This window comes from Peromyscus californicus, unplaced genomic scaffold (assembly GCF_007827085.1).
Source record: "Peromyscus californicus insignis strain IS unplaced genomic scaffold, ASM782708v3 Scaffold_11__1_contigs__length_118956290, whole genome shotgun sequence".
In the NCBI taxonomy this organism is placed as follows: domain Eukaryota; kingdom Metazoa; phylum Chordata; class Mammalia; order Rodentia; family Cricetidae; genus Peromyscus; species Peromyscus californicus.
Window position 1 is genome coordinate 32,572,318 of NW_026294402.1, and position 26,635 is coordinate 32,598,952.

Here is a 26,635-nt window from a genome sequence, read left to right on the forward strand (position 1 = left end):
TGATCCTATCCTGACTACAAGAAGATAAAAATAAGCAGAACTGTCAAGAGATATTTATTACTAAAAATACAAGCAACTGAAGTTTATCCCAGGGTACACTGTCAGCATGGGAACATCCACGATGAAATGTGTTAGTATCTTCTCTGCTTCTTGAATGCTGCCTTCTTCCACACAGTAAGTTTTAGCTGAAGTTAAACACTCGTGATGATGAGAAGGACGCGGGCTCTCCCCTCTTCAATCTGAAGGCTGCATTGGGCTGCACTGTGATGGAGACTTCAGGTGCTGCAGGTCAGTGTCTCCTAAGGGCTCATGTGTCAGGAACTCTGGCTGGTAAGATGACACAAAGGCTTCATGCTGAAGCTCAGGGAGGTCCAGCGATCCTGGAAAAAACAATTCCTTAATTGCATCGTTGTCTGGGACTCTAAGGTCTGCTTTGCTTGGACGCACACACAACCTCTTAATTTCTTACACTTGTAAAAGTCAACCCTATTTTGTCCTCGGTTGGTAAAATGAACAGACAGGTATTTTAACAATGGGGAAAAAAAAGAATAGATGTAGTGAATTGTCATACCCACAAACCCTTATGACCCTAACATCCCTAATATCCCTGACCACTTTCCATTTATGGGAAATAATCCAGGTAACGTAGGTCGGGCCAAAAGCCAACACTGACCTTTGACTTCACCTTAAGTTTTATTCTCTGTACAGCAAACGTGCCAGTTTCCACTTAAGGTACAGAATGAGACACTGAAGTTTCTAGACAGGTTCTTTGGGTAACATGGGAGCCCCAGGCAGGCTCACGTCCCCCTTACCCTGCACTCACCATGCCTGGCTCAGTGAAGCGTGCTACTTACTACCCACCGGTGTGGTGAGGGTACAGGAATCTAAAGATGGTTTTCAAACCAGAAAGGCAAAGTTAAAAGATACCTGGTAGAATGGAATCCTCATGGTCATCATCAAAGGTCTGTGAATCAAAGGCTTCAAGGCTCATAGCTGCATCATTCTCTGGAAGCTCCTGCGACAGCTGCCCCTTCCTGGGTTTGCAGGCATCAAACTTCACCCATTGATAACTGTGGACCAAAGGGAATCATTCCTGAGAGCTGCTACTCCAGAATAACCTGCCCTACCAAATGGATCAAGTTATTTTTTTCATCAGGTCTTCCCCGATATATATCTAAAAACCATCAGCTAAGAAAAACAACCCAAACTTGAACAGGCAAGCCTCTGGTGACAGGTGACAGTGCTCCACACAGAAAATGGCACAAATTGAGCAGCCTTAATTTGACTTCAAAATACTCCAAAACATTTTGTGTAACCATGAATGGGAAATTCCACACCTCACAGGATGGTCACAATTAAAATGAAGGTACACTAGAAATATTATAAAACTGTCCAGAGAGTATGTATAATATATATAGGAAACAACTGGATTTTCTGTTTAGACTTAGGTTTTACCTCCAAGTTACCTCTTGTGCATATAAAGTCGTTGTCCTCCATCCCCACCCATACTTGATCTGAAGACCAAGAACTCAAGAGATGTGCCTGCCTTATGTGCACCACCATGCCTGGTCCACATATAGTCTTTAAAAACCCAACATGACCACCAATAAACCACATCTGAAGCATATCTCATCAAGCATTCTGGATACAGAGCAATCAGCCTGGTATGCAGCACACTGGGTAACGGGCTTCCTGCTCCCCTGTCTAGATAGGTAAGCAGGTCAATGTTGTGGCATGTGAAGAAGTCAGCACACCTGACACAGAAATGCATACATGAACCAAGAAGTAACTGACATTCGGCTACCAGTTTAGGACACTGGTCAGCTGGCAACCGAGTGCCTATCAATGAACAGGTTTGCTCACACTTACTTGACACAGTTTTGAGCTTCTGGACAACTCTGAATCAGGTTGTGGACGATTGGATGAGAAAACCCAAAGAACTCAGCACCACATGAAAGCAGGTTAGGCATCAGTTTCCCCCTAAGCAGAAAAGAGAGAGCTTTAACTTGATGAGAGCTTAGGAGGAGGTGAAGACAGGCTTAAGAATGGAATGGTGGTATGACCAGACACCACACTTAAGCTTTCCTAACACACCCTGAGGTTAGCAGCTAAGGAGTCTGAAGGATACAGCTTAGGTTTCTGTAAAGCAAGAGATCTCCAGGCACTGAGATAGCAAAGGTCTCAACTGTACCAATGGTGACCCTTTTAGTATGCCCTCAAGTTGGTGGCCCACTTACGTTGCAGAACTGATGGTCCTGACCAGTTCTTCATAACAGGCATCTGCAGAAGAGCCGACGATGGTATTCTGGGGGTCATCTTCAGGAACAATTTCAAACTGACAATGATAGAACAAAGGTCAATTTGCAAGGGGGGAGAAGTAAAGTTGTATGACTCCTATAAATAGTTCCAGTCTCTAGAGCTGAAGCTACTGCACAACATGCCAGGAGATGGGCACAAAAGCTTCTTACAATGTTGTTAAAAATTCAAACCCAAGTAAACAGAGAAAATCCCGTGATTTTGATTCTCTACATCTTGCTTGACTGGGCCAGTGGTCAGCATTGAATTTACTCCATGCCTTTCTATCCACTTACAGCCCTAAGTCCAAATACAAATGGTACTTTATAGAAATGAGATACATTGTTCTATGTTACCCTCTATTTCTCTGGGAAACATACGAGTACCTAGAAATTGTCTGGGCCAAAGGATACTTTACCAATTTTTACTGTGTATACATTTTTCTTTATCTTTGCCAATACTGGATATTATCAAACTAAAGTCACCTGATGTTAGGGGAAAAAACTCAAGCTAAATTTTTATCATAAATCAATCATACTTAGAATCTTGTTTGATTAGTGACCTAAGAACATTAAGAAAATTTTTTCTTTTAGCATTTTGTCTCTCAGAGGAAATTAAGAATCACGTGATTTTCATTAAACTTCTGAGACCCTGAATGGATACGCATCGCATTTACAGATGTTGAAAATGTGGTACCCTGCACAACGGTAACTTTTCCTATTAGCACACTTTGTGTGGAGCACGCTGTGTGGCTGAGATGATGTCAAACACCAGCTCCACCTGCCAGAGCTCCGACAGTGATCAGTTTATCACACACAGTTAGGCAGGCTCGGGTTCTACTACTGGGATCCTTACCATGCTTCCAGCTCAGTTTTAGGGATTGGTACTCTATCAGAAAGTGAAATAAGGCACTCTGAAACTGCTGTTTCTGCCCGAGGGTCCTTGTATTTTAGCTGAGGCAACAATGTATCAAGTAATCTGTATGCATTTGCCTTTAACCTAAGCCCACTTGTTTTAGCCTCAAACAGTAATAGTATGTGTGGTAAAATTATTATCGTTTAAGGAAAAGATACCACCTAGAGAATTAAATACAAATCTGTATCCCAGAAGCTGTCATAGCTGTGACAGAGCTAGCCAGTTTTCCTGTGTCTTGGTGTAGTACAAACGGTGACTACAGAGTGTCTTATAGTGTGTCAGAAGTAACAGTTAAAAAGCCAAGGAGAAAGGAGGTTCTCAAAACAAAGAAAACAACTGAAGGAAAAGGGCCAGTCATCCTGCTGGAGTGAGTACCTGCGGCTGCACACCGCCGTCCTTGACCTGACAGGTGTACAGACACTTCTGCTCTGGACACTTCATGCTGGCGAACACCCGAGTACTGCAGTAGCCCACAGGGTAGATGGCACTCTCATCATGGAAGCCAGGCCGGTTGGTGATGATCTAGAAAAGATTCCCCAATCTGGAGCTGAGCTCACTTAGGGCTTTAGAAGCCCAGTTTACTATGGCAGCCTTCAGGGGCTGCGAAGAGTGACAAACAGAAAGTGATGGCCGTGAGCAGACATAACTGACCTGGTTTCCCAGGGACTAGAGATTTTCTGGGGTTGGTATGGATCAGCAAAGGGCTGCTGCCAGTGGGAACAGGGAAGGCTCAACCCCACTCCCATGGTTCTGATTATCCTGTCTATATGCTGGTCTCACTCACCTCCCCCAGGCTATATACTGTTAGACCCCCTAGTCCGATGGGGAACACAGGCCGTCCTGAGGGATCCAGGGCAATGGGCCGAACCAGCTTGCGAGCACCTCCCTCCATTTTCTTTTTCTTGGATGTTTTCTTCAGAACTGAAACGCAAATCTGGGGTCACCCACTTTAGGTCCCTGCCATTGCCAAGGGGAGGGGAAATTTACAAGTGAATGGTAAAGGCAGCAAGCCAATCCTGGTTTACACAGATGCCCTTTATGACGGCATTTCACACCATAAGCCCATCATAAGATGAAAATACTGTAAGTTAATGAGATAATATACCCAACTTAACAAACATCATGGCCACAGAGTATACTGTGGAGTATCAAGTGTTTCCACAGTGTGTGTCTGTCTAGGAGCTGTGGCTTGATGCCATTAGCGAATATCAGAGTCTCACACTGCATATCACTATCCTAAGAAAAGATCAAAAGTCAAAGTCCAATATATCCTGCTTTCATAAAATTGTAACGTTGGAAAAGCACTAGGCTGAACCATCGCTGGAACTGAGGTACCATCTGTTCAGTCACTAAATAGCCATATGGGCCTGTCCCCCAAAGCCCAAGATCTAACTTGCCTACTAAGAGTCACCAACTTTAACATAAGCATTTCGGTGCTAAACATCTTACATTTCTCAGTGGCTTTCAACTGTACAACAGGAATCCCTGAGCTAGCGGTGTGCTCAAAAGGCCACCTTGCCCATTTCCTGGCCTCCAGGGAAGAGTACAGTGAATGCAGTCCAGAGAGCACAGGCATGAGATGAGCAGCAGAGGCCTCAGGCTGCTTGTCCCCATCTATCACATCTAACCAGAATCTCTCCTAAGTAGCTTCCAGGAGACACGTGCTTCTCAAGGGACGTTAGGGCACTTTATGAAACACATGTGGCCCCTTGTGTCTACTGGGTCTTCGTCATCGGTAGAGCCATTGAGGCAACAGATACACTGACTTCTTAAATACCTTCCAGTTTGTTGTTCTCTTTGCCCCTTTCTTTTTTCTCCTTCTTGGATTTCTTCCCAAATGGTTCCTCAGCCCCAGTGCTGGGCCCAGCTCCCGGGAGAGTTCCCACCGAGCTGGCCACACCATAAGCCAGGGGCAAGCTGGAGCTGTGGGAAGGAGCTGGCGCCTGGGGTTCCCCTTCAGTTAGAGCCTGAAGCTGGAGGAGCTTCTTCAGCAAGTATCTGTGGTTGGAGAGGAATGGGAGGAGAGGCGTCCAGTTCTGGTTTTTCTTTTTTTTCTCAATTCATTATTTTACTTAAGTACCGGGAAGTATAGAATTATACACCAAGATTATCACACTCAAACAACAAGGTTCTTATTGGAGCCTGGAGACACTGAAGCCCCACAGGACAATCAATACTTGAAGAAATCAAGATAATAGCTAGTGCTTCTCTTGCGCCAGCAGGGCTCTTCTACCTTTAGGGTGGAAGGCCTCAGGCGTCTGAAGGGTGTTCATAGGAACCCACTGTGCTTTGCATAGGGAAATACAGACCGAATATTTGTAGAATGAAAAGCAGTTTTTATCCCTTGGTTTGCATAACTGGGAAGCGATAACAACTTATTACACGTAGCAAGAAAGCTTTGTCAGAAAGATAAGAGGAACTCTCTTGCCATCAGAGTCCAACAAAACTTGGGTGGGAAAAGCACAGGTGTGGATTCTCTGTATCGTCTCCAGTGGTCAAGAGGTTATGCAATGTGCAAGAATCCTCTGGAGGAAAAAATCTCCAATACTGCTACCACCATCACTAACAACAACAACAACAACAAAATGAAGCTAGCTTACCTTCTTTCTTCTTTTGCTTTAAGGAATTTTTCCTCAAGACGAGCAATTTCATCACAAATAGCAGCATTTTCCTTTAAGAAAACAATGGACTGTAATCACATAAAATGAACTTAAAAATGAAGATATTTTCTGGGAACAAGATCTGTATCTCAAACAAACAAAAACCCCTCTGTGCTTCAGGATAAAAGGGAAATGCTATTCTGCTCTGTACACAAGCTATTAGCACATCTTTACAGGACAGGGAGATTGCTGAGCAGGGCAAGGCACCTTCTGTGCAAGCAAGATTACTTGAATTTGATCCCCAGAACCCAGACTGGAAGGAGAGAAACGACTCCTGACAATTGTCTGCTAACTTCTACATGTGCTTGGTGGCACACACACATTAATAATAATAATAAAAGACATGCCTTTAAAATAATCTGTAGGTAAAGTTTGGGTTCCATGGCAGGCAGAGTAAATTACATAATTCCTTATCCAATGAAGGGACATCTTTTGATGAACAGGGGCACTCTTAAGGCATATGCTAGAACAAAATGGTACACCAGGATTTACATACATTTGGCAAATCAAGGTATGTGGTCACTTCAATTAGTGTAGCCTTTGGCAGAGAAAAAGGATATACCACCTAGACCTGAGTTTACACACTACAAAATTCTAAGGACTAGCTGTGCTCAACAGCCTTGACCTTGACAAGGACAATCTATCCCAAAATATTTATAGGACAATATCTTAGAGAGAAAAAAGGGAGAAAAGAAATTAAATATTGTGTGTAAAATCCTTAGTATCATCATTCCTTACTTAGGACTGTCTAACTTAAGACCAATTCTGAAGGAAATGCCCATTTGGGTGCTTCCCAGGTGGAACCTCAAAATTGATGTTCAAAACATCCTCTGCTTCACAAGACTTTCGTACACTTAAAGGAACCATCATCCTTAAATAACAAATTTTAAGCAGTAGGCAACTCTAACATGAAATGACAAAAGGGAACAGTAAATAGAGCTGCATTGATGTACTTTTTTTCCCTCCAACACACATACAAATGTTAATGTTTTAGGAATGACGGATTTAATGTCAAAACTTTCCCTTATGCATCTAAAAGGCCTAATATGTTCAACTGAAATTTTGTAGACAGAAGAGTTAAACTCCTGATTCAGATGTATGAGAGCATTTGGAACGGATATCTATTTCCAAGCACCGAGGTGACTCTGGTTAAGCCAGAATAGTCTATTAGGTTTATCAGACCCTAGTAAGTCTTGGTTGGCAAAGCAGTTCATTCACTAAATCCGAAATCCCTACAATTAGGGCAGGAAGTGGAGACACACCTCTACAACAGGCCGTAGTGTGCTTCCTTATGAGATGAGTTCCACTTCCAGTACCGGGTTAGAGGGAAGGCAGAAATACTTAGAGAAGCCTCGTCAAAGGGAGCCACAACCCCGGCATTTCTGAAAGATTCAGATGCCTGTTTAAGCAAGGTGTCAGCCACGGCGTTGGGGTTGGGGCCAACGCCGTGGGGGTTGAGGTGTGCTTAGGAAATAGGCTGTGTAATGAAAATAACAAACTGTAATCAAGATATTCAAGTCGGAGTCAGGGCAAACCATCTCTCGGGGCTTCAGTGTTCTTGCCTTAGAAGACTCTTAATACTTAGCTCATCTAGAAAACGAAACGTGGCAAAACGGTAGCGATTACAGTTTACTGGTGGAGCACTTTGCAGTCCTCGTTTACAGAGTAGACAGGACTAGAAAAATGGGGGATAGGGGGCTATTAAAGTGATTAAATTAACGCTGGACTGATACTGTTTCTCTGGGGGAGGAACAGATGGGGAAACCTGTCCCCAGGGAGAGAGCGGCTGAACCCAGACTCACAAACACGGTGGCCTTGGCCGCTTTGCGCAGCCGCAGGTACTTCAACCGGTACTTCTCGTTCTGGCTCTTCTTCGGGAGCCTTTTCATCCTGGCCTTGGACAGCGGGGTGCGCGGCTCGGAAGCCAGGCCGCCCAGCAGGCTCATGATCCGGCCCCAGCTCGGGGGCTCCGGGCCGCGGAGGGCATGGAAGGAGCCACAACCAGACGGCGCTCCCCAGCACTTCCGCGTCAGTTTCCGAAGGAAGCCCCGCCGGAAGTTGCGCAAGACTACCGCCACGTGTAACTTCCGGGTTTGGGAAGCTACGGTTGGTCCGGGCCCAGCGGAGGACTTGGAGGAGGGGTGTGGCTCCGGGCCGCGGGGAGAAGCTGAGGCTGGAAAAGACCGGTTCTACCCGGGTGTTGGAGTGCGTCAAGTAGCGGAAGAAAGACAAAAACAAACAAACAAACAAAAATCCCGAAACAAAACCCTTCTGCGATCTTCCCGGTCTCGCGTCGCTCAGGGTGCGAGTCAACATCTGCTTTTCCCAGTTGCTCTGAGCAGACCTTCCTGAGTTTTAGGAGACTTGAATATTAGTGCTGAACACAGCTTCCCGTTTCTGCTACTCGCACAAGTGTTGTGAACTTCGGGGATAGGAAGAAAAAAAAAAAGTCCTTGATTGTCCCAAAGCTTGGGATCTAGTTGCAAACAATTTTAATAAAATGTTAGCATAAAGTCGGCGTTCAGTGGTTTTTGAATGAAACCAAGCGTGTTCCCATACACATACCCTCTATTTTTAAATAGTGTAATCTTTGTAACTAAGGTCAATTGAAGGATGAACAAATCTTTAAGTGCAAGATGGCCCTAGAGCGGACAGCAGGCTTACATTGTTTTAGTAGTGCCACAAAACCAGTTGACTGAGCCGCTTGTTCAGTTTTTTTTCCTCTCAAAACAATATTAGTAATGAGATGGGTGGGATTTCCAAATTAGTATCCTGATACAGAAGGGAATTGCTGTAAAATTATCAAAATCTAGACATTTAAGGTTGTACATGAAAGTTCAGAAAGATGTTATATAAGTTCACTGAATTAATAAAGAAAAATTTACTAGTAATAAAAACAGAATTCATTAAGTGACCCAGGTACTCTGAAAGCTGTAAAAACAGTTGCAGTTTTGACAGAACAGATTTTTTTTTTTTTTCCAAGACAGGGTTTCTGTGTGCAGCTCTGGCTGTCCTGGAACTCACGCTGTAGACCAGGCTGGCCTCGAACTCCCAGAGATCCGCCTGCCTCTGCTTCCCAAGCGCTGAGATTGAAGGCATGTGCCACCACCACCCTGCCACAAAATGGATTTTAACACAGAGAAAAAGCTTGTAGATATTTTCCTGTAACTGCCCAGGTTATAAGCTACTTTTGATGGATGTGATTGTGTCTAATGGTACAGCTCCAGGGTGCCATTTGCCTTCACAAATATGCCTAAGGCAGCCCTGTAGATTTAGTTCTGGAAGCTCTAGGTGTCATTTGCCTTCACAAAGGTACCCAAGGCAGTCCTGTAGATTTAGTTTTGGAAGCTGTCAGAATTGTGACAGGCTATAAAATACACTGTCTTTGAAAATATGTACTGGAATAGCTTGGAACTTGAAAACAGTCATAGTAATCAAAATTGACTTTATTCTTAGTAAAAACATTACTTTTAAATTGCTTGATTTTCTGTCTAACTGTGCTGACTTTATTTGTATTATTCATCTTCTTCATGTGTCATGTCTACTGGGAGGAAACACCTAGCTTCTGTTTTAGTCTGCAGGCTGTTTTGGCCAATGGACTTTAGTGGAATATGAACAAACATGTTTATTGTTTCTTCTTCATTAGAGACTTTCTCTTTTACAATTAAGACACTTTTCTTTCATATTTTATAAATTAAGAAGGTATTATTTATTTGTTGGCCTTTAAAGACTGGGTTCTTTAAACTCACTATGTAGGGGACAATGACCCTGAATTCCTGATCCTCCTTGTCTCTATCTCCCAAATTCTGGGGTTACAGGCATCGACAGCCACGTCCAACTTGGGGAAATTTTTTTTTAATCCATGGTTTAGGGTCTAACTCAGTGGTAGAACACTTGTCTGGTAAGTGAAAGGGCCTGGGTTTGACTTCTAGCTCTCATGAATGAATGAATGAATGAATGAATGAATGAATGAATGACAGAGGACCCAAGTTTGGCTCCCAGCATCCACCTCTTGTGACTCACAAACATCTGTAATACCAGCTCTAGGGGATCTGACATGGGCCCTTCATTCACATGTGTATGCCCATCCCCCATAATAACTAAACTAAACATAACTAAAAGTTAAAGGAAAAACAAATCTTTGAAAAAACAAAAACAAAAGAAACCCATTATTTTGAGCTTGATCCTCTTCATGTTAAACCTTTGACCTCCATCATCAGACCAATGCAAAAACAAACAAACAAAAAGCTGCCACCACCAAAACCAAAAACAACATCCCCCCCAAGAAACCCATAATGCCGCCCCTTTGAATGACGTACTGTTAACATTTTAGTACATGTGTTTGATATTTTCACAAAAGATAGACCATACTGAATAGAATGTTTCTTTTTGCCTATTTGTTATCATCCTTTAAAGAGTTACGACCTCTTTGAAAGCACTGCTTTTTCTTTTTTTGGTGTGTATGTGGTATGAGTGTGTGTGCACCTGAGTGTGAAGGTGCATTCACCTGTGTAGGTGCATACGGAGGACAGGGATTGATTTCTGAATGTCTTCTTCAGTTGCTTTTCCATTTTTTAAAGGCATTTTTTTTTCTCACTGAGTCTGCAACCATTTTGGTTAGAATGACTGGCCATTGAGTTCCAGAAGTCTGCCTGCCTTGGCTCCCCAGTGCTGGGGTTATAGATGTACACTGCCAACTGGGCGTTTCAGGTGAGTGGTGTGGATCTGAAATTAGTGTCCAATACTTGTGCAGTGAGTACTGTACCCTGTGAGCTATCTCCTCAGTCCTGTAGGCATAATTTAAATGTCTTTTTTAACTGTTTCAGCTATGGCTATATTGTCTTATGCACAATTATTTCTACGTTGTTTGGCTTTTTTTGGTCAGTTCGTGTGACACACATCTCTGTGGCCAAGGCCCTTTGATGTTGGACTATGTACACGAGTTTCTGCGTTCCAAAGTCTGGGATGCTACTGACAAACTTGTTTTCTTCTACCGACTTAAGCAGATTAGTGCCTACTATGACACAACTGTTAGAAAACCTCATTCAAGAAGGAAGACAAATACATTTGCAATATTGATATAGTCTGGATGTTTATTTCTGAAGTCGATTTTGCTTAGCAACCATCTAGGGAAAGAGGGAGAAAACAGGAAGGATTCTTGAAGGAGCTACTCCTGGGCACCCGAAAGTAGAAGTAGTTGTTGGTACAGCAAAGGGCAGAGACGTCCACCCTGGAGGCAAGACTGCGTGTCCAAACACTGTGTCATGAGAAGCATGGGTACTGCAAGTAGCTGATTACGGTGAAAGCTGTGTGCAGCTGTTGTGGGCTTGGCTTCTAGCTTCTAGTCTTGTGGAAGGAAAGAATTCAGTCTAGAGACACAGAGTTTAAGCAGTAGTTTATTTAGCAACGCAAAGCAAGCCTTCCAAAGAGAGACTAAAGTGGGCTGTTTGAGGGTGTATATATATGGACAGAAGTTCAGAGGGTTCTCTGTTGTGGATTTTTAAGAAGTTAGAGGTGGGTAGCATCTTCATAGGGTAAGGTGACTTGCTTTTCCTCCCAAAGCATGATGGGTCAGATTTCCTTTTTATGGTATTTCTTCCCATGATCCTCTAGAAATATCCATGGCAGTGGTGGGTTGAAGGGGTGGGGACAGAAGGTGAAGGCGAAGGAGGAAGGGAAGAAAGAGGAGGAGGAGGTGGTGTTATCAGAACTACTTCATTATAGCAATATTGAAGCTGAGATCTTTTGCGGACAGAGATCTTTGCTAAGGTACAGGTGTGGTGAAGTGCTCTGGTGTTTTGGTTTTTGATATAGCAAGAACTACTTATCTGTGGCTTCAAGGATGTCTAACTGCAAAGAAACATTCTGGCAGTCAGAAGACACAACTACTAAAATGCAGCCGTGCTTCTGTTGTTGCTGTTGTTTGTTTTGATTCTCTCCTATCTGATGCTTTTCAAAGTGCCGTGACTGATCTCACGTCTGACTGTCAGTTCAGAAGGTTATGTTGTTCCATAGTACAGCCATTCTGTTAGTTTTAAAATTGAAAGCCGAGGGCAGAGTTTTAAAGCAGTTTGTTAAGTTGTACAAACACGCTTGGGCTGTCTTCTCGGACTCCTTTCTCCCTGCTCCACTACTCATAGCCATCTTTTTACCTAATGGGGAAGCAAGAGCAGAGAATGGAGCAGTAGGCAGCGTGCAGATCACGAAAGTCTTCTGTACTCACTGGGCAGTTGAACTTTTATGAATGTCATCGGTGAGCATCTATAAGATCTTGGCCTGCTTTAGGTAAATTTACCTTAATTTGTCAGAAGCAACATGGCTTTTCTACTCACCTATATGAAGAAGGATATAAATGGCTTGTATAAAAATTCTCTCAAGAAATATATAACATAGAGCTTAAAAAATGTTCATTAAGAGACACCATGGTACTGTGGGTAAAGCACAGCCTATGGAATCAGAGCAAAGCTTTGGTAGTTAGATGCAAGGATGGACTCGTGAATTGGAGAATATACAGAAGTGAACCAATGTGATTTTCATGTTTAACATTTGTTTATTTGTTTGTTTATTTATTTATTTATTTATTTATTTATTTATTTATTTTCATGTGGAGATCAGAATCTAATTTGTAAGAGTTGGTTTTCTCCTACCATTTGGGTCCCAGGATTGAATTTAGGTCATCAGGCTTGGCAGCAAGCCCCTTAATCTACTGGCCTTCAATTGTTGGCTGTAAGTGAAGGTGTAGTATCCCTTGAACTATTAAGATTTATGAAAATGTTCACAGTCCATAATCTGAGCCCTTGTCGAAAAGCAGCTTTAGTTTATATAATAAAAAGTGAATTTGATCCTTAAAGATTCTGTTCATGGCCTTTTCTTCTGTCCTTACATCCCAAGAGCAGATTACAAATTAAGTTGTCTCACTTTGCTGGCCATGGAGGGCTTGGCAAGGCTGAAGATGTCTACAGAGCCAGATGACAAGCAAAATCAAAGTGTTTCCAGGGGTTTCATATTCTTATTAATCTCTTACTAAATTGTTCTACCTGCTCATTGGGGTGAGGCAGTCATGACTTCTAGAGTGAGTAGCTATTGTGAGAACTTTCCTCTATAAATGACCTTTAGAATCTTTCTGTGTTCAGTGTCTAGACTTCAATTCATTCAGTGTCACTGTCCTCAGAATGCTCTAGACCTAATTTTTCAGATCTTTGACTCTTTTCTAGACTTCACATTGAATTTTCATGCATTGATTCTATCTTCTTAAAAATACAGGATATTCAGCCTAATCCAATCTTATCGATTTTAAGTGGATATCATCATCATCATCATCATCATCATCACATCTTTATTTATTTATTTTTTGGTCTTTTACTCTGTACAGCTTGTGAAGAAGGAGAGTTACTTTAGACAAAACTTATCTCTCCATGGTTTCTTTCTTAACTATGGGTGTTCATCACATACCTGTTGGGTGAGATGTTTAGGTTTTGAGGGTTCTAACCCGGCCAATAAAGTCATAAAATCGACTACTGTGTCAATGTTGTGTTTTTGGGTGGTTGTGTCCTTCAACACACATAAGACACTCAGCCAGCTAAAAGAGATGAGCTCAGAGATATTAGCTCGGAGGAAAAGAAGGATCACATTGAGGTCATTAATGGGGCATCCCAGCATCTTTCTGCTGAGGAGATCAAAAGCTGGGAGCATCTCATAGATGGAGAGGAGTCGTTTGTCCCACCGACACAGTCGTGTAAGGTTGTAGATTATCACTGGAACCAGTACGGTGTATACTGTTGCACTGGACAGACTTACAATCTGGAAAACAGACAGGGAAGTCAGCCTGCATGTGATCAGATCTGGCACATGGGTCTCATCATGGAGTAGCCCTGTCTTGATGGAGCAGCTGAATTCTTCTTGGAATAAGACATCTAAATGGAAGTGGCCAAGGTATAAGTAAGTGGCTGAGGTGAAGAGGAGTAAGAGGGAGTTCCTCAGGAGGTAGGTGGCCACTAGCGAATGGGAGCGCTGCTTGCACGCCAGATACCGCTCTAGCAAGGGGAATTCAAAGTACCGTTCTTTCCGGGCCCTGGGCAAGGGAAGAAAGAAGGCACTGTTAGGAAGCATCATTCAGAAGCAAACCCAAAAGTCACGGGGGAGACTAGTTGGTCTGTGTATATAACATGACATTAATTTTTAAACTCTATTTTTATTTTACATGCATGGGTGGTTAGCCTGCAATGTCTGTTGGTGCACTACATGCACACATCGCCTGCAGAAGCCAGAAGGAGGCATTGGAGCCCCTGGGACTAGAGTTACAGATGTTGTGAGCAGCCATGTGAGTGCTAAGAGTCTAACTCTAGTCTTCCATAAGAGCAGCCAGAACTTGAAACTGCTGATCCATCTCTCCAGCCCCAAACATGACATTTTTAGTATCCGTGAAAATCTGTATTCCCTCTCTAATCATAACCACAGTTATTCACCCAGAGGAGGTGTGTGAGTACTCCTCAGTTCTTCAAACATTAAATACAGTGTCTTAAATCCAGGGACGATCAACAAACCATGAATGGTCACAGTCCAAGTGAGTTTCTGCCCAGCAAGGTTAACTGAAGCTCAAAGCCGAAGTAGGATTTACAAAGCAATAAGCTTATGATTGGGAATGTAAATAATGGAATTCTGTGTTCTGAGTTTGATTTTGAGGTCAGTTCATTCATTTTATACAAATTAATACATCAACATTGATCGATCACAAATCTTAGGTAAACTCACCTTTCAGCGGTGCCCACTGGCTATGCCAGACCCATTTAAAAACTGCACCAACCTTTTCTCTGAGATTTCTTGCTCCCTTCCCCTGTTACTTTTTCCTCGTTCATACTGTTTGTCATCTACGAAGACATATTTTATGTGTGTACTTTGCCTACTTGCTGCCTGCTTTCCTTCAATAGACTCTTAACCCCACAATGGTAAGTATAGCTTCATTTCCTTTGTCCCCTGTCCTGAACAACATCAGCATACACATGCACACACACACACACACACACACACACACAATCTAAGAAGTCTGGTACTCAGATAGATGAATGATTAATTCCATCAATGATTTGCTCAAGGATAAGGAGGAAAGTACTTAGGCAAAACAGAAGATTTTTGTTGTCTAGGCTAGGTTAAATATCCCATATGCTAAATCCTTGGGGTCTGGGAGTGTTTCAGATTTTGGTGGGGTTTATATCTTTATTTTGGAATACTTGAAAGACTTTACCAATGATATCTTTAAAAAACTGGATTTTTGAGCACTGGGCAATTTGGAGGTCAGGAATGCTCAAATTGTAACTAGAAGTTTGAAAAGTAGTTGACATTGTGCATGAGGCCTTGGATAGATATTTGAGACTTCTAACATTTTTGCTAAGCATAGGGGGAGTTAACTGAGGTTTCTGAGCAAGGCAATAGTAAACAAATATTTTAGAACTATTAATTCCTGTGGCTCAGTGTGTTCATCTGTAAACTAGAGGCAGAGTCGTCTTCTCTCTACAGGAATGAGAAGAAGGTTCATCCCCTCCAAGAATGAAGGGATGAACTGAGTACTTTGCTCTCTTGAGAAGGATGGCATAGAGAAAATATGAAGATGATTCTGCATGGGTATCAATTTAATGCTCTACAGAGTCCTTTAGAAAAACCTGGAGCAGGCAACTCACTTCTCTAGCTCATCCCAGAAGACGTGGGGGTCGGAGCTCTTCTGCCGGATCTTCAACATGTGCTGCACCAGGCGGATGGAGCGGTTGTAGGACTTGTCAAGTTCACTGATGATGAACAGCAGGTCAGAGCTGAGGGCGGGCACAGCTGCATATTGCCACAGCAGCACTGGCAGATACATGGCCACAGCCAGGGCCAGTAGAGAGTAGGGGAGAGCCTGCAAAGAGCAGAAGGCTGAGGAGGGAGCCCGGGCTGCTGGGCCTTGAATGAGATCTAAGTGGGGGCTTCACTGCTCTCCTGTTCCCACTTTAGAAGGGAAGAGAGTGTATATAGTTGACTACCCAAAGCTCTCTGCCCACGTGGAATAATATAGTGAGGCTGGTAGAGAAGGGGCATCATAGATCTGTGTTACCTAGGTCCATGGTCTATGGGTTTTCTGACCTATGATCTGTCTGGGGCTCCAAGGAGAAGAGAAAGAATGGAAGCAGCAGAGGGATAAAGGATAGAAAGTGTCTGGTAGAGAGAGATCTGCTTTTTCTGCCTCAACAATACAGACTGAATATCTAGCCTGAGATTCTGATCAACAGTGGCCCTGACATCCCAGGGGAGAGAAAATGTTGTTTCTTCTATGTAGCCTGCCCTATGCTGGTCTTTTCTAGTCTCTGGATCCTCAACAATGTTGAATGACGCTGCCAGACACTCTCTTGGAATTCTATGGGGGTCATTTCAGGCATGCAGATAGTGGAATGGACCTTTAGGAATGTGTAGATCATGTCTTCTCAGGTACACTGGTGTTTTTAAAGATGCTCCACCCTGTCATATGAAGATAGGCATGCATGGAGAATACCCAGGGTGATGTGTCTGTGAGCCAAACAGAAGAGTTAGAAGATCTATCTCTCGCAGCCCTCAGAGGAGCCAACCTGCTGACCCCTTATGTTTCCATTGTTTAGATTGCTCTTCGTTATGGTGAGCCTGGCAGGGTGCACAGGGCCTTCCCTTGAGTTTTCTTTATACTTATGCATCCAACAGAGGCAGACCCATCTTTTATATTCACGGCACACTCTCTACTTACGAAGGATTTGTGAATCTACATTTGTTGCTAAGTACACAGGATGCATTATTTCACTTGGTTTTCACAAGTATGCTATCCGTGGGGTGCTATTCCAGTGTCTATTTTATAGCAGGGAACGCTGCATTATGGCCAAGTCATGCATCTGCACAGCCACACACACTTGTCAGGTGGAAGAGTGAAGATCTGGAGCCAGGATGGAAGGCTTAGGAGCTTATTCTCCTGATGACCCCTTGACCTGCAACTTCTTCCAGGTTGCTTTGTCTTTCTAGTGGCAAGTTTAGAGGAAAAGATGGAGAGTACATCTGATGTGTGTGTGTGTGTGTGTGTGTGTGTGTGTGTGTGTGTGTGTGCGCGCGCGCGCGCGCGCGCGCCTGTCTGTCTGTCTGTCTGTCTCTGCATGTTTTCAAAACTACAAGAAAGACTAGAATAGGTAAACTGGGGCCTCCAGTGAAATTATAACCATTTTACTCCTATTCAAGAAATAACACCCCCTGAAAATGAGGCCTTCATTTCTAAGGAGTGTGTTCTTAGCAATGGGGTGGAGCCAAATAACCCTGGTGACACTGATGCTCAGGCATTTTGACCTCCCAGTCTGTGGACTTGTTGTCACTGTCTTGGTCTGCAGACCGGCCGGTGACAGAGGCTCTGTGGACTTTCTCCACTAAGTCTTTGATTTTGCCTTCTAGGATGACAAGAAAGAGCAAAGAAGAAATCTCAGCACAAAGTGAGCAGGAGAGGAGGAGACAAAAGCAGCAAAATATTGAAAGCTGGGGGTCAGCTGCCTGATACAAGACATGGTGTGGGGGGAAAGCAGGGAGTCCAGACAAAAACAAACGATTTGCAACTCAGAACCAGAAAGACTCGGAAATTAGGGAGATGGGTGAAACTGAAAAGCAAGAGTATAAATAAGTTAGTTTGAACCAGGATACTGAAAAGTCCGTGTGAGATGCAAACCTGTGGATTTTTCTGTAATGTACAGTATCCAAGCAACCACCCTTTCCCATTCCCGATGGAAGGCTCGGAGTTTTGTTTCTGGAGAGACTAAGCCACTCTATACGTGAGTCTACTGTGGGCAGAACTATCCTGAGGTGGGTGAAGAATGAAATACTAAATGGTGGGACCCATGGCTGAATGAGTACTAAATGGTAGGGCCCGTGGCCGGGTTCCCTGAGGACCAGCAGTCAGACTTGATTCTAGCTGTACCCTAGCCCTGTCCTCAAGTTAAGGACCGAATGACTCTTCTCAGAGATAACAGACAATCCTGGGATAGGACTAGATACTGATACTTGAGTTTCTTTCCAGTGAAGTATACCAGAGGGATGCCCTTCACCTCAAACTGCTTGTCAACAAGCCTCACTCACAGGCACAAAACTCCCAGTCAGAAGAAAGCTGGCAACCAGACACCGACAGGCATTTGAAGAACTCCTGGACTATGAAAGTCAGCTGCCAAAATGAACGGGCGAGGACAGAGTGAGGTGGCAGGGAGCGTGGTGGGCAAGGGTGGAGTTCAGTGGGTGGTTCAGTATGGTGGTTCAGTCTACCCCCGACTCCCAAGCCGGGAAGCCATCCTGATAGGGCCTTTGTCTCTTTTACCTTGTGAGGCCAGAGAGACTTCACCTTGTACTGGCCAGCCTCGTCCTGCTTATGGTGAGCCAGTGAGTCCCAGCAGGAGCTGTCCACATAGGCCGCCTGTCTGACACTGAAGTTGCTGGGAGAGAAGCAGCTGATGGGAGACCCTGCAAAAGGAGCAGAGCGTTGAGTCGGCCTTGCAGCAGAGGGATGGAAATCGTTCGAGAGTTTCCTGGGTGAGGGGACATCCTTATTACTTGGTAACTTCTGTGGCTGGCAGGCCTTGCGTTCTTCCTGAGTCACAGCTTCCTGGGCCCTGTACTGCTGGGTCATGGGAAGACAGGTCATGACGGAACAGCACACACAGTTTGGCCCATGCTACCAATGCACTGACTTGGTCTTTTAGGTCTGATGGGCCTTTACTCTCAAGTTCCCCCCTGGCTCCCACACAGGAAGCCACCAGAGACTCCTTGAACTCAGCAGTTTGCCATCAGAAGGCATGGCATTTGATAGTGACATTTCCATTTAAGAAAGATGACATCCCTTTTTTTTTTTTTGAGACAGGTTTTCTCTTTTAGTTCTGACTGTCCTGGAACTCACTTTGGAGACCAGGCTGGCCTTGAACTAGGATAGGTCCGCCTGCCTCTGCTTCCTTGAATGCTGGGATTAAAGGCTATGCTACTACCACTCAGCAGAGAGATGACATCGTCTTAAAAATACTTTCGAAATTATTATATGTGTATCATGTGTGTGCATGGGCTGTACCATACTCATGGGGCTAGAAGGCAACTTGTAGAAACTGCTTCTGTCATTCCACCATAGTTTCATAGCTCCATCGTGTGTGTCCTGGGGCTGAGCTCAGGTTGGCAAACTTGGCAGGAAGTGCCTTTACCTGCTGAGCCATCTTTTTTTTTTTTTCGGGACAGGGTTTCTCTGTGTAGCTTTGTGCCTGGAACTCACTCTGTAGCCCAGGCTGGCCTTGAACTCACAGAGATCCACCTGGCTCTGCCTCCCGAGTGCTGGGATTAAAGGCGTGCGCCACCACCGCCCGGCCTGCTGAGCCATCTTGTTGGCATTGTTTAGTTTTAAGACCGAGTCTCACTGTGTGTCTCAGGCTGACTGCAGACTTGTCATCCTCCTGCCTCAGGCTCCAAAATGCTGGGATTACAGGTGTGTGCACCATACCCAGAATAGAAGATGGCTCTTTTGCTTTGTACAAAGCGAATGACTATTGCCTGGATTCCTACATGGAAAGGAAAACAGGCTTGGAAGAGAGGACCTAGCTTTCCTGTTTCTTATCAGAAAGTGGCGGAGCTGCGAACCAATCCTGTTCCCATTCTTGCAGGTGAAGAACAGAGAGAGATGGAACACCTCGTCAGGAAATGCAGTAGGCTAATGGGCAGAGACAGAAAAGGAAGCAAGGGCCCAGGTGACCTCAGTAGAGGGAACAGCAGGCTTTCCGAGTTAACCCAGTGCCTACAACATTGCAAACAGGCGTGTGTTAGTGTCTGTTTACGGCTAGGGTCATGGAGAAGAAGCAGGGGTTTGTTGAGCACCTCCAAACAAGGCTGTATCAACTTTGCAAGTGGGGATGGGTGAGAAGAGGACTCCGGAGAAAAAAGAGCTTGTTCAAAGTGGGCTAAGGGGGAGGGGCTTCAAGTTCTGAAAAGATGACAGAGTCCCAACCTCTCATAGCTATATAGAAACCAAACTGATAGTTTTATCATTGATTTGACTTAAAATGTATGACTGCTAAAGTGACAACTAACTGTTATTTTAAAATTTTATTTAGTTTCTTAGTTTGATATATATATATATATATATAGTATGTTGAGTATATTATATATATATATATATATATATATATATTATGTTGAGTGTATTCTCTCCTTCATATTCCCCACCCTCCCCTTACTCCATCCACCCCCCCTTTCTGCACTATTATTTTTTATTGTACGATTTCCAAGTTGACTCTTGTAACTTTTTGAGGCTTCTGCTTTGCGAGTGCCCTCGACTCACTCATGACCTGCCTCTTGGGAATCCCGTCCAGCCCAAAGCCATGAAACCTTCTTAAGTCAGGAGCTGGCTCTCACTTTCTGCCGGGTGCAGGGTGGAATGAAGTCAGGTCTCTTACCTGATGAGAACTCCTGGGCAAAGGCCAGAGACATCAGCAGCAAGGGGAAGCCCACCGTAACAAACTTGAGCATCTTGTCCAGGGGCAGTTCCAGCCGCAGTCCCTTGAGGCGAGAGCCCCTGCGGTCGGGTAGCAGGGCATCAGAGAGCATATACTCTGCCGCAGTGTGGGCGAGTGACATGATGCTGCCGAGCTCGGGGGTACAGGGGAGGCTGCCACCCTTAGCAATCCAGGGACAGTGGGGGTGAAGTGGAGACCGCTTCCCGGAGTTAGTCTGTAGCCGACAGTGCCGCAGCCCCAGCCTCACATACCCCGTGCTAGGACCAGGCAGACGGTTCTCTACACAACTGTCCAGGCTCTGAGCCAGACACTCAGGCAATTAGAGGGAGGCGCAGCCTCGGTGGGTCCTCTTTGGAGGAGGGTCAGGCTTCTCGTGTGCCTGGTGCCGGGCTGCTTGCCTGGGTTGTGTCCCAGAGGACGAAGCCCTGTGGCTTTATTCTGCCCTCTGATTAATACAGTATTTTCAGCAGAGTGGTCGAGAGAAGGAGGGGCCGTGGGCTCAGCCCCCCATGTAATTGGTGTGGAATTTGGGTGGAGATTGCTTAAACGTGTTGAGGGCTCTCATTTTGTGGTTTGGGGTGGGAATGGCGCCCCCAGGATTCAGCGAGGATAGTTACCCCTATAGAGCGGACTTTGTCCCGGTGATGAGTGTCGCCTTAGGTCCAGACTCCTTCCCAGAAACTGCCCTGCATTTGATGTTAGCTTGCCTTCCCCCACTCTGGTCTTCTTTCGGGAGTGTTATTTACAGTTTTCAGTTCCATCGAGCTTGCCCTTTCTCTAGGAAGCAGGGGGAGGCCTGACAGTGTGGAGTAGTGGGAAGAGCACGATCTTTGACCTTTGGAAGGAAAGGACCCAACAGTGTGTATGTTTCAACTGCATGATTTCAGGCAAGTCGCTTTGTCTAAGTTTTCTCTTCTCTCAAGATTCAGCCTGTGAGAAACCACGGGGCTTGGATGTGTATATGAGAACGTGCTCGCTAGCTTTTTAAGCAAAGGGAACGCCTACATTTTGGTAAGTGTCCACAGGGCCCAGGTGTTAAAGGCTTGGCTGCCAGCCTGTGACACTCTGGGGACGAGGTGGGGCAATTGAAAGGTTGGACCTAGGCCACTGGGGCATGTCCTTGATGGGGATATTGGAACCCTCAGGCACTTTGTCTTACACTTGCTTCTTGGCCACCATGAAATAAACAGCTTCTTTTTTCCCTGTGTACTTCTGCCATGAGTCACTGTCCACCACAGGCCCAACACTACAGAGCCAAGTGACTACAGATTCTGGAACCATGAACTAAATAAACATATCCTCCCTTCGTGTTTTCCCTTTGTAACGAGGAGGCCTCGGGTGTGATGATCTCGACCCCCATCTCCACCTTTCTTCCCTTTAAGTTGATTATATCCGGTACTTTTTCACGCTGACAGAAAGTGGACTAGTACTCAAGTATCAGGTCAAGTTGGCATCATGTGGTTGGGTTGGAGAACAAGACAGTCTTGTCTATAGCACTGCCCTTAAACTTGGAAATGAAGGCCCTTAACTGGCCTCCTTTTGGCCTTCCTTGGCTCTGTTATTCCTGGGGGACAAAGAGTACGTGGGTTGATGGGATGTGCCCATTCTGTGCTATGCAGAACCTGTGTGCTCTTCAAACTACTTTACAGCATCCTCGGCTTTGCAACTCCTTACCCATGGGCCTTGGTCTGCTTCCAGGGCCGGTGTGGGCCCCTTTCTCAGGCTCAGGTACACCTTCTGAAGGGATGACGACTGTGTGGGTGTACACTCAAGGTCTAAGGAACAGCTACCTAGTATGATTGGAGTTTAAAAGCCCTGACATGTCCACACATGCAATTGTGAGCTCCCACGTTTAGTGTGGGACTTGGCTGTATTGGAATAGAGACCTGGGATAGCGCAATGGTTCTAAATTGATCCTTTAAAAAAGCGTGTGTGTGTGTGTGTGTGTGTGTGTGTGTGTGTGTGTGTGTGTGTGTGTGTGTGTGTGTGTGAAGCTAGTCAGGTAGAACATATACAACAATTTTGTTAGCTTGGTTGATACTTTTTCGTTTTTTAGATGTATGTAGTATATGGGTCTCTATAAATACTTTTATTCTGTGGCCACAGATGTTTAGGCTGGGCCAGCCTTTCCCTCATCTCACTGGCTAGAGGCCCACCCTAATTTAGAGTTGCCTCGTGCATACTAATGATTTAGGTATCTGGACCACAAAAGGAATGCTTTTTTTCTGCCCTCCATTACCCTTTCTGGAGTCTCATTTCTGCAACTTTAAATTACATCCAATTTTGTCAATGTTTATGGTAGGTTGTTATGCCTATATAGTCTTTTGATTCTCAAAAATATTTGTCTTTTTGAAGTATACTATACATACATAGTATAACATGCCCACACGTGCAGTTTGGTAATGCTTCCTCTGATCAGGAAGCAGAACATTTGAGTCCTCTCCACAGACACTGTGAAGTGTTACTGTTCCTTCTAACAGTTCTCACTTCCCCAAAGGTAGTTGCTACCCTAACTTCTAGTAGCATAGATTAGTTTTGCAATTTTAACACCTTAAAGATGGAGGGCCAGGGATATAGCTCAGGAGTATAGCTCAGTTGCCTAGCATTTGTGAGGCCCTGGGTCCAACTACTCTTTGGAACCTCCATCCTCTTCTCCACCCCACAAAAGGAAACAGCAGTTCTTATTTTGTAGTGTGAGATGGCTTAGTGGGAAAAGACATTTATTTGCTGCCAAACATGACTCCTATGTATATGAAAATTACCCAGTTTGTTGCTTGTTTTTGTGCTCTATATTCATGAAATTATATTAATTTCTTGATATTTGGATTCACGGTTCAAAATACTTTTGAGATTCATCCATGTTGTTATGTGAATCAGATATCCATTCCATTTTATTATAGAAACATATACATACTTGTGCTATACACACTGATAGTCATTTGGGCTTCCAGGTTCTGGCTACTAAAATAATGTTTCTGTGAACCTTGTAATTTGTATCTTATAGTGGGCATATGTGTCTATTTATGTTGGATACATGCTCAGAAGAGGATTGCTGGTCACAGTGCCATGCATATGGTCACCTTTATATTTTTCCAGGTGGTTGTTTATACTTTCACAAACAGCTTTTGAGAGTCCTAAGAGGCACACCTCTTTGCCAGTATTTTTATTTCCAATTAAAAGTTTTAAGACATTTTAGAATGTGTATCAAAGTAACACATTGTGGTTTTTAACTTGAAATTTCTCTGATGACTAATTGGCTGTTTTGGTCACTTGGATGCCAGTCTTTTATGAAGTGTGTGGAAGACTTCTGCTTGCTTTTCAGTTGGTTTTCCTACCCTTTCCTTAATATTCCGAGACTATTTTGAGAAATACGTTTTATTTAATATCCTCTTGCTGTCCACGGGTAGCATTTTCATTTTCTTCATGGTGTTTTCTGATGTCTTGAAATTCTCATTCTACTACAATCCGTGGATTTTTGTTTCTCTTTCTTTAAATTAAATTTTATTTTTTTAAAAATTTATTCTTCTCCCATACAATACATCCTGACAGCAGTTTCACCTCCCTCCACTCCTCCCAGTTCCCCCACCTTCCCTCTCCCCCAGATCCACTTCTCCTCCCTTCAGAAAAGAGCAGGCCTCCCAGGTACATCAACTGAACACAATAAGACTAGGCACAAACCTCCCATATCAAGGCTGGATGAGGCAACATAGTAGGAGGTGAGGGTCCCAAGAGCAGGCAAAAGAATCAGAGACAGTCCCCACTCCCACTGTTAGGAGTCCCACAAGAACACCAAGCTACATCTTTAAAAAACAAACAGAAAGTGCTTTATGTGTCCTATGCAGGAAACCATCAGTTATTCCAATAAGAAAAAAAAATTTAAGTGTTCTCTAATATATTTTTGCTTCATATTTCTCTTTGTGCCTGGAGTCCATCTAGAATTTTTTAAAAAAAATAGAGATAGAATAGAGGTCAAGGTATGTTATTTTTCACATGTGTATCCAATTGATTCACCCAGTTTATTGGAAAGCCCACCTATCCCAGGCAATGTATTGTTGTTACTGTCAATCCGATGACTAGGCTCCACTTGCCTATTTTTGTACCAATTCTATAGTATCTTAACTATGAAGGCTTTATAACAGGTCTTGATACTATCATGTAATATTTCCAGTCTTGTTCAAGATTATTGTGGATAATATTGCTCTTCTGTACTTCTATTTGAATTTTACAATCAAATTTTGAATTTCAGTAAGGAAATCCAGCCAGAACTTTTGATCAGGTTTTTTAAATCTATAACTTAATTTGTAAAAAATAGTCTCCATTTGCTTATGTATTAGAAATTTCTGTTTATTGCACTTTTTAGTCTCTTTTTAGACTTATTTTTTTTACTTTTTTGATAATGTGTGTCTGTATATGGATATGTGCATGTGTGAGTGCAGGTGCCCATGGAGGCCACAAGAGGGCATTGGATCCCCTGGAGCTGAAGTTACAGGCATTTGTGGGTTCTTGATGTGGGTATTGGGAATTGAAGTCAGGTCCTCTGTAAAAGCAGTGTGTGCCCTTAATCACTGAGGCATCTCTCCAGCCCCATTTTTTTAATTTTTTAGTGGAAAGAACTTACATATCTCTTGTTCAATTTCTGTGTTTGGTATTCTTGATTCCTTTGCTAATTGAATTAAAAAAATGCATTTACCTACTTGTTGCTAATATATGGAAATACAATTGATTTTTTTCTATATAAAGTTTATATCCAGCAGCCTTTATGTTCACTTATTGATTATATAATTTGCTGGTAGATTCATTTTCTATCAATACAGCAACTATATTGTCCTAGTTAGGGTTTCTATTGCTATGAAGAGACACCATGACCATGACTAAACAAAGGAAAACATTGGGGCTGGCTTACAGTTCAGAGGTTTAGTCCACTGCCATCATGGCAGAAAGCATGGAAGCATGCAGGCAGACATGGAGCTAGAGAAGGAGCTGAGAGTTCTACATTCAGATCCGTAGTCAGAAGAAAGAGAGAGAGAGGGAGACGCTGGACCTGGCTTAAGCATTTGAAACCTTAAAGCTCACCCCACAGTGACACAATTCCTCCAACAAGGCCACACTTACTCTAACAAGGCCACACCTTCTAATAGTGCCACTCCCTAAAAGCCTATGGAGGCCATTTTCATTCAAATCACCACACATCTATGAAAAAAAATTGTGCCTTTCTCTTTTCTAGTCTTTATACCTTTATTTACTCAGTTGCATTAATTTGATTGTTCAGGGCCTCCAGCACAACACTGAATAAAAGTGCATTTTTATCTTATTCTTAGTCTTGGGGGAAAGTTTTCAATGTTTTTACTATTTATATAAGATGCTCACTGTAGATCTCTTTCTTTGGTTTTATTGATTTTGTGGTAGATTACATTTTTCACATTAAAGAACTTTTATTTCTTGCTAGTTTGCTAAGTATGTTTATAAAGAATAGATGTTGAGTTTAAAAAAATACTTTTCCTGGATAAGATTTTCCTGGATAAGAAAAATCATAAGATTTTTCTCTTTATATCTGTTATTATCATGGGATATGTTGGTTGGTGTTTGAATCTTAAATTATTCTTACATTTGTGAAATAAATGTCACTTGCCTCTAGTATTTCCTCAACTTGATTTTTATTAGTTTCAGTTTAATATAATTTCCTTAAGTTTTTTAATATTATGTTTAAGCAATTAAGAGATGAATTTAATTTTGCATTGTAAAATTGTCTGCTTATGCTGACCACACTAAAAGAATTAGCAAGTTTTTTTTTTAAACTATATTTGGTAAGAGTATACAATATTAGTACCATTTTTTCCCAGTAAGTAGTTGGAAAAACTTACAGTTGAACACATCATGTCTTGGAGTTTTCTTTGTGTGTAAGTTTTATCGATGGATATAATTTCTTTAGTGAATGTGTGGCTGTTCAGAATGTGTAGTTTCACTTGTGTGGCTTATTATGTTACTAGTTTTCTGCTGTTGCATACAAGTTTCACAGAAACTTGGGGCTTAAAACAACAACAAAACTCATTTATCATTATGAAAATTCTGTAGATGAGAGGTTGGGGAGCAGTTTGGCTGGGTTGTTCTGGTCTCTGGTTAGTGTGCCATCGGTACCAAATGTCCTTGCTGGTTATTCACCTGGAATCCCAGGTCTTTCTTGTGTGTCTGCAGTAGGCCACACTTCCTCACCACAGGAGTCTCTCCAGGGTGACATGGAGCTGGTTGTCCTGGAGCAGA

General features: G+C 43.3%; 2 protein-coding genes across 2 annotated transcripts; both read right to left on the bottom strand.

The window, feature by feature from the left end:
* Nucleotides 1-38: 38 nt before the first annotated feature.
* Tbrg1 (transforming growth factor beta regulator 1) lies at nt 39-7,929 on the bottom strand. The gene is made up of 9 exons (XM_052756963.1): nt 7,673-7,929; nt 5,811-5,881; nt 4,988-5,208; nt 3,995-4,131; nt 3,586-3,732; nt 2,238-2,335; nt 1,870-1,980; nt 928-1,070; nt 39-380 (listed from the first exon to the last, which is right to left on the bottom strand). The coding sequence occupies exons 1-9, from the start codon at nt 7,814-7,816 to the stop codon at nt 235-237; spliced, it is 1,218 nt and encodes a 405-aa protein (XP_052612923.1). The 5' UTR covers nt 7,817-7,929; the 3' UTR covers nt 39-234.
* Nucleotides 7,930-10,041: 2,112 nt separating this feature from the next.
* Panx3 (pannexin 3) lies at nt 10,042-25,919 on the bottom strand. Its single transcript, XM_052756986.1, has 4 exons — nt 20,318-25,919; nt 18,208-18,350; nt 15,545-15,759; nt 10,042-13,941 (listed from the first exon to the last, which is right to left on the bottom strand). Exons 1-4 carry the CDS (start codon nt 20,496-20,498, stop codon nt 13,302-13,304), a joined length of 1,179 nt encoding a protein of 392 aa, XP_052612946.1. The 5' UTR covers nt 20,499-25,919; the 3' UTR covers nt 10,042-13,301.
* Between the last annotated feature and the right edge of the window lie 716 nt (nt 25,920-26,635).

What these genes read in the sequence shown, in the direction of transcription:
- Tbrg1 (XM_052756963.1), bottom strand. Translation starts at nt 7,816, where the DNA reads ATGAGCCTGCTGGGCGGCCTGGCTTCCGAGCCGCGCACCCCGCTGTCC. An exon ending in AGAGAACAACAAACTGGAAG is followed by an intron (nt 4,132 to 4,987) that starts GTATTTAAGAAG and finishes TTTGCGTTTCAG; the next exon opens with TTCTGAAGAAAACATCCAAG. An exon ending in GAAGCTCAAAACTGTGTCAA is followed by an intron (nt 1,071 to 1,869) that starts GTAAGTGTGAGC and finishes TTTGGTCCACAG; the next exon opens with TTATCAATGGGTGAAGTTTG.
- Panx3 (XM_052756986.1), bottom strand. Translation starts at nt 20,498, where the DNA reads ATGTCACTCGCCCACACTGCGGCAGAGTATATGCTCTCTGATGCCCTG. An exon ending in AGTCTCTCTGGCCTCACAAG is followed by an intron (nt 15,760 to 18,207) that starts GTAAAAGAGACA and finishes TGCTCTTTGCAG; the next exon opens with GCTCTCCCCTACTCTCTACT. An exon ending in TTCTGGGATGAGCTAGAGAA is followed by an intron (nt 13,942 to 15,544) that starts GTGAGTTGCCTG and finishes TCCCTTGCCCAG; the next exon opens with GGCCCGGAAAGAACGGTACT.